Below are 13,125 nucleotides of genomic sequence, written 5' to 3'. Positions count from 1 at the left end.
AAATTGGTAAGAAATGCTACTTAGTAAGAATTGGTCTTTGAAAAATAAACATTTTTGACATCCTTTTTAAAGATTTTTTGCTTTTTCTTTAGTTTTCCTTGAAATATGCATTCAATTTACAGAATTTAAAACTTGTAGAAGCCCTTTGTGAAGAAAGAGGATTTGTCTTTCAGTTTAAAATACACAACCTAAGAAACAGCAGCAATTATACCTCTCTTGGGCATATACCCAGAGAATTCCCCAGCATACAATAAGGACACATGCTCCACTATGTTCATAGCAGCCTTATTTATAATAGCCAGAAGCTGGAAAGAACCTAGATATCTCTCAGTGGAGGAATGGATACAGAAAATGTGGTATATATACACAATGGAGTACTATTCAGCAATTAAAAACAATTCATGAATTTTTTAGGCAAATGGTTGGAACTGGAAAATATCCTAAGCGAGGTAACACAATCACAAAAGAATATACATGGGATTCAATCATTGATAAGTGGATATTAATTAGCCCTGAAACTCTGAATACTGAAGATACAATTAGCATATCAAATGATTCCCATGAAGAAGGAAGAAGGGGGCCCTAATCCTGGAAAGGCTTGATCCAGCATTGTAGGGGAGTACCAGGACAGAGAAAAGGGAGGGGGAAAGATAGGAGAATGGATGGAGAGAAGAGGATTTATGGGACATATGGGGGAACTGGGAAAGGGGAAAGCTTTTGGATTGTAAACAAAGAATATAAATAAATAAATAAATATATATATATATATACACACATACACACACACACAGCAGCAATGTACAGTTTTTAAATTTTATGTTCTTATTGACATCATGAAAACTTTTTTGGTTTTGTCTTTTAAACTTTACCAGACTCACATAAGAGTTATCTGCTATGTCTATTTTTAGGAAGGAATCTGAGGTTCAGATTAATAACTGCTGAAGGCTAGACAGAGAGAGCTGGGACGTGGCAATGCCCTTGTTAACTGTCTGCTGACTCTTTGGGTCAGCAGTCCCAGCAGCCCAGCGGACTGTAAAGCTTAACCGGAGTCAGCTGGTTCTCGGAGGTAGCATTTGTCTAAGCAGCAGTTGCTGCTGTGAGCTGCTCAGCATTGTTTTGGTAATAGAGGAGTATTTTATTTGAAATATTTTTCTATTTTCTTTAAAGACATGATATTTCAACTTGTGTTGAAGCTGAGAGAAGAGTGATGCAAGGTTTATTTGTTCACATTGTTAAAAGTACATCTGTGTTCTTCAGTTGTACTAGTCAGGACTGAGTCTTAGAGCCAGTTATATAAATCATCTGCTCTCTGGGTCTCTATACATGGCTATCCCTACAAAAACTGCTGTTCTGTTAGCAAAGACTTATGCACCAGTGGATATTAAGCACTTTTATGGTTGATACTCTATGAATTTTGTAAGTGATAAATTATTAGAGTCATACATATTAATATGCTCAGTAAAACTCAAACCTATAAACAAAAAAGCAAAAGTATAAATTTTTGCCATCCTATTAAAAAGTTTTTTTTTTTTTATTGATGTATATGTCTATGTGTCTGCATGCTATGTGTGTCTCCTTGGAGGACAGAAGAGGGTGTCAGATCCTCTGGGGCTAGAGTTAGGGGCAGCTTTATGGGTGCTGAGGACCAAACAGAGGTCTACTGGAAGAGCAGTATGTGCTCTGAACTGCTGAGTCATCTCTCCAGCACCTAGTTATTTTTAATTACGTGGTGCATCTGTGTAGGGTGTGTTCATTTGAGTCTAGGTGCCCATAAAGTCAGAAGGTGTTAGATCTTGTACAGCTGGAGTAAGGCAATTTTGAACTGTGTGATTTGGCTACTGGGAACAGAACTCAAGTCCTCAGCAAGAGTGTACAGGGCTCTTAGCTGTGCTGTCTTTCCAGCCCTCTATGATATGTGATACTTTATTAGCTTTTTAACTACTGTATTATTATGAGAACTTGCTGGTGATTCATTCTACTGCTTAAAATATGACTACTTTTGAAAGGATTTTGAATGGTTCTGGAGAATTTAGCATGTTAACCTTCAGTTAGCAGAACATTTGTCTTGTTTCTGATGAGGGAAAATGGGGGAAAGGACTTACAAACAGCAGCAGCATGGGAATTGCAATTTGTAAATGAGAGTATCTGTATAATGCAGACTCAGTAACATCACACAATGATTATTGCCAACAAAAGGTTGAAAACTTTTAGTTTTCAGTTTTAGTGACCTGTACTTACAACAATGTGGTACCTTTTATTTTTAAGCCAAAAAAGCTTCAGGAATGTTGTCCTTCTTCAGAGGAACAGCAGGAAAGAGCCCTGATCTGTCTTCTCAGAAGAGAGAGACCTTACGTGGGGCAGACAGTGCTTACTACCAGGTTGGGCAGACTGGCAAGGAGGGGACAGAGAACCCAGGTCTGGAGCCTCAAGGTGTGCTATCAATCATACGTGCTTATTTCAAGCTTTAATTTATTTTCTTTAACTTTGTGTTTTCTTTAATAGGTTTAAGTAAATAATTCTTTGCTGAAGTCAGGGCATCCTCTCTGTTTTAACTCTGTAGTATAATAGACCAGAAACAGCATGATAGTTGGAGTCTGTCTGGCTTCATCTGTCTGTACTGTTAGAATGTTAGATGCCTGCTTGTGTTAGAAAGCCTCACTGTCCATATCTTTAAAGAAGCAAAAGCAATGTCTTTTAAGGGCTAAATGGCTTTTGTGTATATATAAACACAATTCAGAATATGTACTCAACTTTTCAATATCCTATTACCCCCTCCAGATGTTTTCCTTCTTTTCCAGTCCCTATAAGATTGTGGTAACTTATATGCACCTTCATTTTGATCTTTAAAAACTATGTTTACCTAATTATGTTTACATTTGGCAACTCTGCTACCTCATTAAAAATAAAATTTTATCAGAATAGGGCCATGTGCCTTTATTTCCTGTTGCTGCACATTAAATTCGCCAGTTAGAAGTTGTAGCTTAGTGAAGTATTCACTGTTTGTCTCTTTAGAGGAATTGTTTGGTGACTTGTAAGTTAGATAATGGAAGAGAAGTTTAAAAAATAGCAATTGCACTTCCTTTTTCATGTAGGGATTTTGTCTGGTTTGAAAATCCCTACTCCTAACCAAGAAGCTGTTAGCAATTTATTCCTGCTGGGCAAGAAGAATCAGTTCTCTCTAGTGGAGTGTTACTGGGTTTATCAACCATGTTTCAGGGTACGCCCCATGCCCAGGAATAATTGACCAACATAAAATAGACTCTGCCCTTTTTTATTTTTCTTTTTTCTTCATGGTAGGTGTGCATGTTTTGTTTTAGATTTTGGTCTTGATTTTCAAGTTTTGTTTTTTTGGTCTTTTTTGAGAAAGAAGGAGGACACAAGCCTGAAGTTGGGTAGGTAGGGAGTTGGGGAGACTCTTGCAGGAATTAAGGGAGGGGAAAGAATATGATCAACATACATTATATATAAAAAACAAAACTGCAGATTGGCTTGGTGGTACACAACTATATATTAGCACTCAGGAGGCTGAGGCATGAGGATTGAGAGTTCATGGCTAGTTTAGGTCATATGGTAACACCTTGCTTCAAAATAAAGCAAAACAAAACAAAAAGAGTAGCAGCTGAAAAATATTTGTTTAGTATCTGTATGCTCCCATTGGAGTATAGGTATCCTATAGTGTGGAGGGATATGAAGGGCTGTGATGCTTAACAAGAGATTTTTGAAATTTAAATTAGGGATGGTTTGTTCTTCTACTTATTAGGATGCCTACCAAGACTATAATATATCAAAAAAGCATTTTTTTTGTACCTAGAAAAAATATCATAAATACGGATAGAAACCGTGGGGATTCGCGGGGTACAAGCTGAGCTTACTGTACTGCTGTCACAGTCACTTACACGTCAGAAAAATGATCCAGCCTGAAATATTGAAACCCCAGGAAAAAACATACATTTTTTTTTACTGTAGTCATTTGCACATTCTGATGTGTGCTTTATAATAATTTGATTAGGATGTTTTTATTACTGATTTGCCAGCTTTTGTTGCTATATTGGGAAGAAAGACGAAATGAACTTATAACTGATGCTTTGCTTTTACTAATGATACTAAACCTTTAGATGAAGGAGACGGAGGAGATACACAGAAGAAACAACTCACAAATCCTCATGTGGAGCTCCGTAAGTCTGCAATAACATTTGTCTAAGAACCGGGACTATAAGATAAATAACTTCATTTGAATAAATGTACTTTTTTTTTTTTTTAATGAGTGTTAGGTTGAGTTTTATTGAATACAGAAAATTTGTATTATTTATTTTCACCACTTAAATTATAATTTGTTAAGAATTATAAATTTTAAAAATTTAAATATTATCTTATATGTAATTGAAACACATAGCGTGGCAGGTAGCATTAAGATGTTATTTAAGCTGAGGATAAAGTGCTGTCCTGCCAGGCAGTTCTGACCCCAGGCTCAGTCCTTGCTACCATATACTCAAAAAAGACAGTGTCTTAAGAACTGCATAAAGTATAATGAAGAAAATACAGTGGCCAGGGTAGAAGTAGAACAGTTTTATACTGAAGTCTTTGAAGATAAGTAAGAATGGTTAGAGAGATTCCCTGATACTGTGAAGCTCACCTTGACACAGTTGGGATAGACCAGGATTTTTACTTCATTAGGAAGGATCTTATCACTGAGAATCTTCAAGGGTTGTGTTTGGTGCTTGGAGAGGGGAGGAGAGATTTTCTGCTTTATGTACCTTTTCCTCCTCCTCCTCCTCCTCCTTCTTTTCTTCCTCTTCCTCTTCCTCCTCCTCCTCCTCCTCCTCCTTCTCCCTCCCTCCCTCCCTCCCTCTCATCTCTTTGTAGAATTTTCTGATGCTAACGCCAAGTTTTACTGCCGGCTGTACTATGCGGGAGAGTTCCATAAGATGCGTGAAGTGATTTTGGGCAGCAGTGAGGAAGACTTCATCCGTTCCCTTTCCCACTCATCTCCCTGGCAGGCCCGGGGAGGCAAGTCAGGAGCTGCTTTCTATGCCACTGAAGGTAAATCTTTTTACTCACTAGTGCAGAGCACTTGTTGTCCTTTTTCTTGAAACAATTTGTGAAGCACTTGAAGTAGCATTATGTATTAGCTGTTGGCAAACAAAGTTCTCTAGTTTCTTTCTGTTCCTGAGAAGAGTAATAAAATCCTAAAAGATTGTGCAATCTCAGACATTGGTCAGATACTTCCTGAACTTTTTCTAACTCTGAGTTTTCCAAATGCACATAGAAACTATATTAGTTACTTTTATATCTCTGTGATCAAAATACCTGTGAGAAACACCTTACGTGGGGATAGATTTATTTCCGCTCATGTTTCAACCCGAGTGGTTGGCAGCAGGAGCATGTTCTGATAGGTAGCCATTCACATCATGACAGACAGGAAACAGAGAGTGAGGCTGGAATGGGGTGAGTATAATCTTTCTCTGTTCAGCAGCTGGCATCCACTTCCATACCTTCCCACAATAGTGTCCCCAGACTGAACAAGCTTGAAAGCACAGGCCTGTGGGAGACATTTCAAATTTAAACCATAGCAGACATCTTATGGGAAACTCAGTTGGGTGCCACAGAACTGATGAGAGAAAGGTAACAGTACAAATGTTTGGCCAGAATATAGAAAGACCAACTTCTTTCCTACACAGGCTTACCTAATAGAAAACAGCGTGACCTTTTGTATGTTTAACATTCTGCTTTGCATACTTATTGAATGCTAAATTTGTGTACATTTGCAAATGTATACTGAATGCAGAAAAGTGTACATTAGTTGCTTGATAAAAACTTTAATAACTTCAAGAGTCATTGAAATGGAGTTACAACATTTTCTTTTAGAGTTTTAAAAAGTAAATGAATTTGTGGTATGAATTTAGATTTGAGTGTAGATTTGAGAAGTAGGTGTTTATTCATTTATCCTCAGGGCTTCTAGCATTTTTATCACTGGAGAATTGCTTTTCACTGTGTGGTTTAAAAGAATACCTTGAAACAGAAAATAAACAGACAATTTGGAGTCTCTGGAATGATTTTACTTTCATTTTAACAATGGACAATGTGTACTGTGATAAATAATGTGGGATTTCTTCCTTGTAGATGATCGATTTATTCTGAAGCAAATGCCTCGTCTGGAAGTCCAGTCTTTCCTTGACTTTGCACCACACTACTTCAATTATATCACAAATGCTGTCCAACAAAAGGTAGAAACACTAAATCATCGGTTGTGGTCACAGTGCACTGGGCTCTTTATATCCTCAGTTTGTCCTGATAGGAGTTGCCTCCGGTAAGAGCAGGTCACAGGGACCGGGCTTTCTCATTCTATTGGCTGTGATGGAGTGCACAGTTTTTAGATATTTTTCCTACCTCTGCCATTGAGGAAACCATGTAATCTCAAGCAATTAGCTTTTGATTGGTATATACATACCTATATACATATATGTTACTTAAAATATTAAGACCAGATGAAATTAGGTACCCATTTAATAACATTTTTATTGAGACAAAAATATGAAACACATGTTGATAAATGGGAGTTGCTTGCTGAACTAGAAAAGAAACCAATGAGTAGCTCATGCTTGTCCCATGTCATGAGCAATGAATGTAGGTTTTAATTGTTGTCAAGTAATAATTTATTGCAAATTATTTGGGGGAAATGCCCATATGATGATAAAGTTTTTGAGTTTGAACAACTGTGCAGGGCTATTGTACTGTACAATTTAAGTACCTACTATATAGGTATGCGTTATATTCAACTGCAATTTGACACTGAAGTGTTTCAAAGGCCTATTCCTGGTATTACATGGAGAAATCAGGTATAATACGATGTACAAATAATTTTATTTTGGTAATGATTTATTTGGATCTTTTCTTGATTAGAGGCCCACGGCTTTGGCTAAAATTCTCGGTGTCTATAGAATTGGTTACAAGAACTCTCAGAACAACACTGAGAAGAAGTTAGATCTCCTTGTCATGGAAAATCTTTTCTATGGGAGAAAGATGGCACAGGTGAGGACCCAAGACTTTGTGAGGCATTCAGCTGTGAGGACTTTTGTCCTTTGGTTCTTGAATGTGGTAAATCTGAGGAGTGTGTTAGTCAGGAGTGCACATCTAACTTACTTTTGGAAGAAAGAAGAATTGGTATGTAACTCATCTTAAAATTGAACATATCCAGGGTTCTAGAATCAGGTTGTTGGTAGTCCAAGAAGGGTGTTGTTCGTTAAAATTGAATTAGCTGAGGCTTGTAGAGATTACAGCCTGTCAGTCACTTGTCTGCTTTTAGAGTCCATGATGGTCTTGATGGCGTGAGGATGGAGTTGCTACCTTCTGCAGATAGCCAGACACCTAGTCCAAATGTTAAACAGTGTCTTGGAAGTGCCTCTGCAGCTGTTCTGCCATGAAGACCTGAGCCTTGTGCTTACATCTAACTCAGCATAGGAATTTGCCACTGAGAATGTCTTTGTATGAGAGCACTGGCTGAGCTGCACTGTGTGCTTAATGTTATGGCCAGTAGCTGTAACCCGTTCACGAGTCAGGACTAGCTGCCTAGCACTGGCTAGAGGATGGGCTGGTCATCAAGCTTTTTTGACACTTCTTACCCTCCAGATAGTCTGAAATTTATGTTCTCACTTTATATTGCCGTAAGTGATTGTATAGAGGTTTAGTATTTTAAGTTTCCTAAGAGTATTTGTGTTTTCTTTCATACAGTAGGACGATCCAATGATAAACTCATTAATATATTTTAAAATTGATTAAATTGACAGATTATTCTGTTTTAATAACTGAGTACCTATGTATTTTTTGTATGATATTATTGTATCATCATGAATTTGATGTATTATATGCCATGTATTTTATGTATTATATAATTATATTGTTGTATATTTATGATTTAAATTAGAAAAGTTAAATTTTGAAATAAAATTAAAAAATACATACTATGGCAGTAATTACAAGGAATCTTTTTGCCTTTTTGCCTTTTAATTGCACCAGTTAACCATTGTGGCAGTTTGTACAAATAATAAAGAATTTTTGTTTTGTTAGGTTTTTGATTTGAAGGGTTCACTTAGGAATCGAAATGTAAAAACTGACACTGGGAAAGAGAGCTGTGATGTGGTTCTGCTGGATGAAAACCTCCTAAAGATGGTTCGAGACAACCCTCTATATATTCGTTCCCATTCCAAATCTGTGCTGAGAACCTCCATCCATAGCGACGCCCATTTCCTTTCCAGCCATCTCATTATAGACTATTCTTTGCTGGTTGGTCGAGATGACACTAGCAATGAGCTGGTAGTCGGCATCATAGGTAAGTCAGTAACTAACTGTGCCTCGTTTACAGCTCAGGATTCAAACTAGAGTAGAAGTTCAAAGATTCTGTTGAATTGGTTTAATATTACGATCACTGAATATTTTTGGAGGCTTTCATTTGTAATTTCAAGTTTTCATTCTAGTCTTTTCTGTTCAGTTTCTTCATTTCTAAAAATATATCAATTAAAAGGTAATGATAATTACTTTAAAAAGAGACACTGACGCAGTTGTGAGAATTAAACAGAATAATGTAGGGATAGCCCTTGGAACAGCACTGTAAAGATGCAGTATAAATAGTCATAGGCATTGCTGCTGTTCTGGCTTATGGTCACAACAGCGTTTCTGTTCATGCTGCCTTTATTTCTGTCCCTAGATTACATTCGAACTTTTACATGGGACAAAAAGCTTGAGATGGTTGTGAAGTCAACCGGGATTTTAGGCGGACAAGGTGAGAAAATGTTGTTTATTTTTAACACTGATCTCATATATTCCTTGAATGTATAAGACCCTAAGGCATGGTAGCCAGGCATGGTGGTGTGTTACAATCTCAATGCTTAGGAGTCTTAGGTAGGAGTATCATGAATTCAGGGCTAGCTTTGGGTACATAAGACTCCTCTCTATATGTATACAAAACAAAACAAACATAATGTGGCTGTCTCTGATTTTGCCATTTCTAAAATGACTTTAATATAAAGAAATATATAAGTGAGAAAATAACTGGATTTAAATGCCAGGGGTTTCCAAAATAAGAAGTTTTTTAAAAGCCAGAGATTTTGAAATAAAAGATTGTCTTTAATTAAGACTCGATAGCTTCTAGATACTCTAGTTAATTTCTGAATTTAGATATTCCTTACCTCAAGAGAACTCATCTTCAAAAAGACTGCCTCCTTTCAGAGTGCTTTGGCTTAGAACAGTTTATGTTTGGTTAAGTTAGTTGCCCAATTGAATTAAAACAGCTTTATTTCTTCCTTTTGTCTCTCACTATCTTAGGTAAAATGCCAACTGTGGTCTCTCCAGAGTTGTATAGGACTAGATTTTGTGAAGCAATGGACAAGTATTTCTTGATGGTGCCAGACCATTGGACAGGGTTGGATCTGAATTGCTGAAATCACACAGATTTGAAAAAGACTGAACAAAAGTGGATCTGAAGAAGAAACCCAAACTATATGATGTTTTATCTCTTTGTCATATATACCACTGAACACAAAGATCTTTCAGTTCTGTGACTGTTGATAGATTGGCTTTAGACTGTCCATGACTGCAGGGTAAAACCCCATGGATTTGCTTTTGCTATTTGCTATTATCTGCCTGTGAAATGGGAAATTGTAAACGTTAACTACAATGTTCTTTTCAAAGGGCTATGATTAGAGATGACTATGTAGACAGAGTAAGCTATGAGTTGTCATACTTACTAACTCAATTGCTTGAAGAAGAAAGAGCACTGTCTGATAGACACTGTCTGGTAGACTAGCTAGACTATGACTGGTAGACTGTGACTGCCTGGTAGACTGTGACTGCCTGGTAGACTGTGACTGTCTGGTAGACTGTGACTGACTGGTAGACTGTGAATGGTAGATTGTGACTGTCTGGTAGACTGTGACTGTCTGGTAGACTGTGACTGGTAGATTGTGACTGTCTGGTAGACTGTGACTGGTAGACTATGACTGTCTGGTAGACTGTGACTGTCTGGTAGATTGTGACTGTGGTAGACTATGACTATCTGTAGACGGTGACTGTCTGGAATCCCATTTGTTACCTTTTCCCTGAGAAGACACTTGCAGACCTTCTTGCTTTGGTATATGTTTCCTGTGTATTGACTTTAGGTTTGTTCTTAAAATATCTGAAACATTTAGGAAAAATCTGATTTATTCCATTAATGGCCAGTTAGACAGATTGGTGCTTGTTGTATTAGGAATTTGACTTAAATTAAGAATCCTGCCATATTCTGTATTCTCCAATTTACCTTGTTTTACTGTGTTTTACCATATTCTACCTTCTATGCAGGTGACAAGAGCTTACAGGCCTTAGCTTGAAAGCTTTTCTTAGCGCTTTAAGGAGCTTGTTTCAAACATTTGTGCAATGTGCCAAACAGCACTTAGTCTGCATATGTGTTCATGGTCTAGATTTCCCTCTCATTTTGGGGGCAATAAGTAAGCAGGAAATGAATCTGTAGTCACTGAAGCCCTAAGTGAAGAATTAATAATGAAGGATTTTTTTTTTAATAGCAAAGAGAAACTGAGAATCAAAAATGTGGTTTTTTTGTTTGTTTTTGTTTTTTTAATATATATATATAGTTGTAAAGTATCTTTCAACATTACTAGCAGTTAAGTGGGGTTTATACATTTAAAAGTTTTCAGTATGAATATTCTCATCTTTAAGTTTCTACCACACTGACCAGTGCTGCTGAGAAATGCTGAGAGGTAAAGTTACTCCTACATTAGGAGTAGTTTACTAGTCAGCAGCCTCATCTAAAAAGTGACCGGAAATCCTGAAGTGTGAGGAAATGCTTTTTTCCCAATAATATGTGAGTGTTTCTCTTGGCTTTTCTGTAATGAGGATATTTGGACATTTATAAAGTTATAAGGATTCCATTTTTTTAGACTTCATCTAATAGCACATTAATTCACAAAGGGCTGGGTGGATGCTGACAGGATAGTCTGCACCCAAGTCAGCACAGTGTGGCAGGTTTGCTGCAGACAGTGATGCAGTAGCTGGCTCTTGGTTACCTGTTGAGTGTGTGGCTAAACAAGGGTTGTGTCTGCCTGATGTTGGACCTTGGCCTCTTCAGTGCCTTGGGAAGATGGGCCAGACATTGAAGAGTCAGCTGTGATGTCGAAGGCCAGTAAAGGAGTGCACAGACTTGAAGGGTCTGTGGAGCACACTTTCTCTGCCTCCAGGGACAAAGGCTTTTGTGTCTGGCTTGAAATGCCAGCTCTGTTTTGCCTCTGTTCATGTTTCTGTGCAATTGATTAGGCTCTAGGACCCCCTGCTTCCTGTATGACTGGAGAGATGCCTTTCCTAGCTGGGTTGTGTTGTTTCTGATGTTCTCTTTGGTTTCAATACAGTGCGTAGCTGGACTGAGTTCCAGGGGAGTAACTCCTGACAGGAACATGTAACATCTTATGATAGTAACATCTTCTCTTGTCCCTGGTTGAAAAGCAACTTTACTTTTTAAAATATTGTTTAAAGTAAGTAAATATTGAGGTATTTTGGTGACTAAATTTTCTGAAACAAGAGTTACTGCTTTGAAAGCTTGATTTGTTCTTTTAAAATTAATGTCTGGCTGGTGTTAAGGAAGGAGAAACATAATTGAACTGTTTGCATGGTGTAAATGTGTGGCTCCTGGCTGCTTGTGTTTAGTGTCTGCTGTGTATATGTGTGTACGGTGCTCTGCGTGCTTGAATTGGATGGCTCATGTACTCCTTGACGCCCTGCCATGGCCTAGAGAATATTAATGCTGAAAAGTGTGGATAAGGAAAAAATCTAATGCTCAAAATACAATATGAATTCTAAAGTAACTGATGGCAACATGAGAAATTTAGGCTAACATGTTGCTGTGTATAAAAATCTTATTTATAAATATGAACCTTTTTGATGACATAAAATTTTGTTTCAAGAATAGATTTTGAATTTTTCCTGTCTGCCTGAGTAAAGAAAACAAACTGGGGAATCCTTTTGTAGTTTATTCAGTACTTATAGATTCTCAAAATTTCCTACTGAAGGTTCGAGCAGGGGATTTCCAGCGTTAACATCTGTGTGATGGGGTCATTCATATCAGCCTTGGCTGAGGTGGCTTTGTGGTGGATGGTTTCTCGGCACTTCAGCATGAGCAGTGGGCTTCTATGGAGGTGCCAAGGAGGTCATCTGTGGCAAGTCAGCTGAGTTTCAAGTGTGAAAACTGTGTGAGCCTGGGCTGAGTCTTACTGGGACACTCAACCTCCAAAGTGACTTATGCAGTATTCAAACCATGTAGTGCAATGCCTTTTTTTTTTGGTTGTTTTTGTAACGGGTGCAGTGTATTATAGGAATAAAAAAAAGAAACTACAATCAGGAGCAGTTTTGTTTAATGCTGCTCTGTCAGTTTTGTAAAAGAAAATGTACATAATGTCTTTCAACAGGTTTTAAACTAGAGGAAATAACATTGTAAATCACAGTAGCCTCCTAATTTAATAGTAAAAGTACTTAATGTATTATAATGTATATATTTCTGTAACTTTGTTTCCAGCTGTTTTATATGATTGACATGTTATTTAAAGATAACTACTGTAGCTTCTTAGAGACTTGTACTGTAAATAAAGAGGACCTACAATAAACTGGAATTTACTTACTCTCCTGGATTTCGGATCTGTGTAATAGTGCTTGCTGCCAAGACCTGAATTTCATCACACACACACACGCACGCATGCTTGTGGAAGAAGAGGAACCCCACTCCTGCAGGATTTCATCTGATCTTACTGTGTGCATGCATAGAAAAGAACTCCAAACTTAAATTCAGGAATTTTGTATCTCCTTCTAAACATCTAAATACCAAATAGGAGTTATGGGTTGACCCGTGAAAGCTATTCTTGATTCTCAACTAGGCTATATCTGGAATTAAATATAAGCAACTGGTGTACCTGTGAGGGATTTTTTCCCCCTTAATTTGAAGTGGGATGACCATATACACTCCCCCCCCCCCTCACCCCCAAGGCAGGGTTTCTCTGTATAGCACTGGCTGTCTTGGAATTCACTCTGTAGACCAGGCTGGCCTTGAACTCAGAAATCCACCTGCCTCTGCTTCTCGGATGCTGGGATTAA

At 37.7% G+C, this 13,125-nt stretch overlaps 1 protein-coding gene across 5 annotated transcripts in view; it reads left to right on the top strand.

Annotated features, from left to right (window-relative positions):
• Positions 1 to 12,656, top strand: part of Pikfyve (phosphoinositide kinase, FYVE-type zinc finger containing) — a 100,292-nt gene extending 87,636 nt beyond the window's left edge. For all 5 annotated transcript variants that reach the window (XM_052191908.1, XM_052191909.1, XM_052191907.1 and 2 more), the window contains 8 exons: positions 2,266 to 2,430; positions 4,116 to 4,175; positions 4,864 to 5,040; positions 6,121 to 6,224; positions 6,901 to 7,029; positions 8,065 to 8,326; positions 8,702 to 8,776; positions 9,319 to 12,656. In XM_052191908.1, the coding sequence (XP_052047868.1) occupies positions 2,266 to 2,430; positions 4,116 to 4,175; positions 4,864 to 5,040; positions 6,121 to 6,224; positions 6,901 to 7,029; positions 8,065 to 8,326; positions 8,702 to 8,776; positions 9,319 to 9,434 (1,088 nt within the window). In that variant the 3' untranslated portion in view covers positions 9,435 to 12,656. The remainder of the gene's footprint in view (positions 1 to 2,265; positions 2,431 to 4,115; positions 4,176 to 4,863; positions 5,041 to 6,120; positions 6,225 to 6,900; positions 7,030 to 8,064; positions 8,327 to 8,701; positions 8,777 to 9,318) is intronic.
• The last annotated feature ends 469 nt before the right edge of the window (positions 12,657 to 13,125 follow it).

This window comes from Apodemus sylvaticus, chromosome 9, assembly GCF_947179515.1.
Source record: "Apodemus sylvaticus chromosome 9, mApoSyl1.1, whole genome shotgun sequence".
NCBI lineage: Eukaryota > Metazoa > Chordata > Mammalia > Rodentia > Muridae > Apodemus > Apodemus sylvaticus.
Note: the sequence above shows the minus strand (reverse complement) of the source record. Positions and strands in the feature narration are given on the sequence as shown.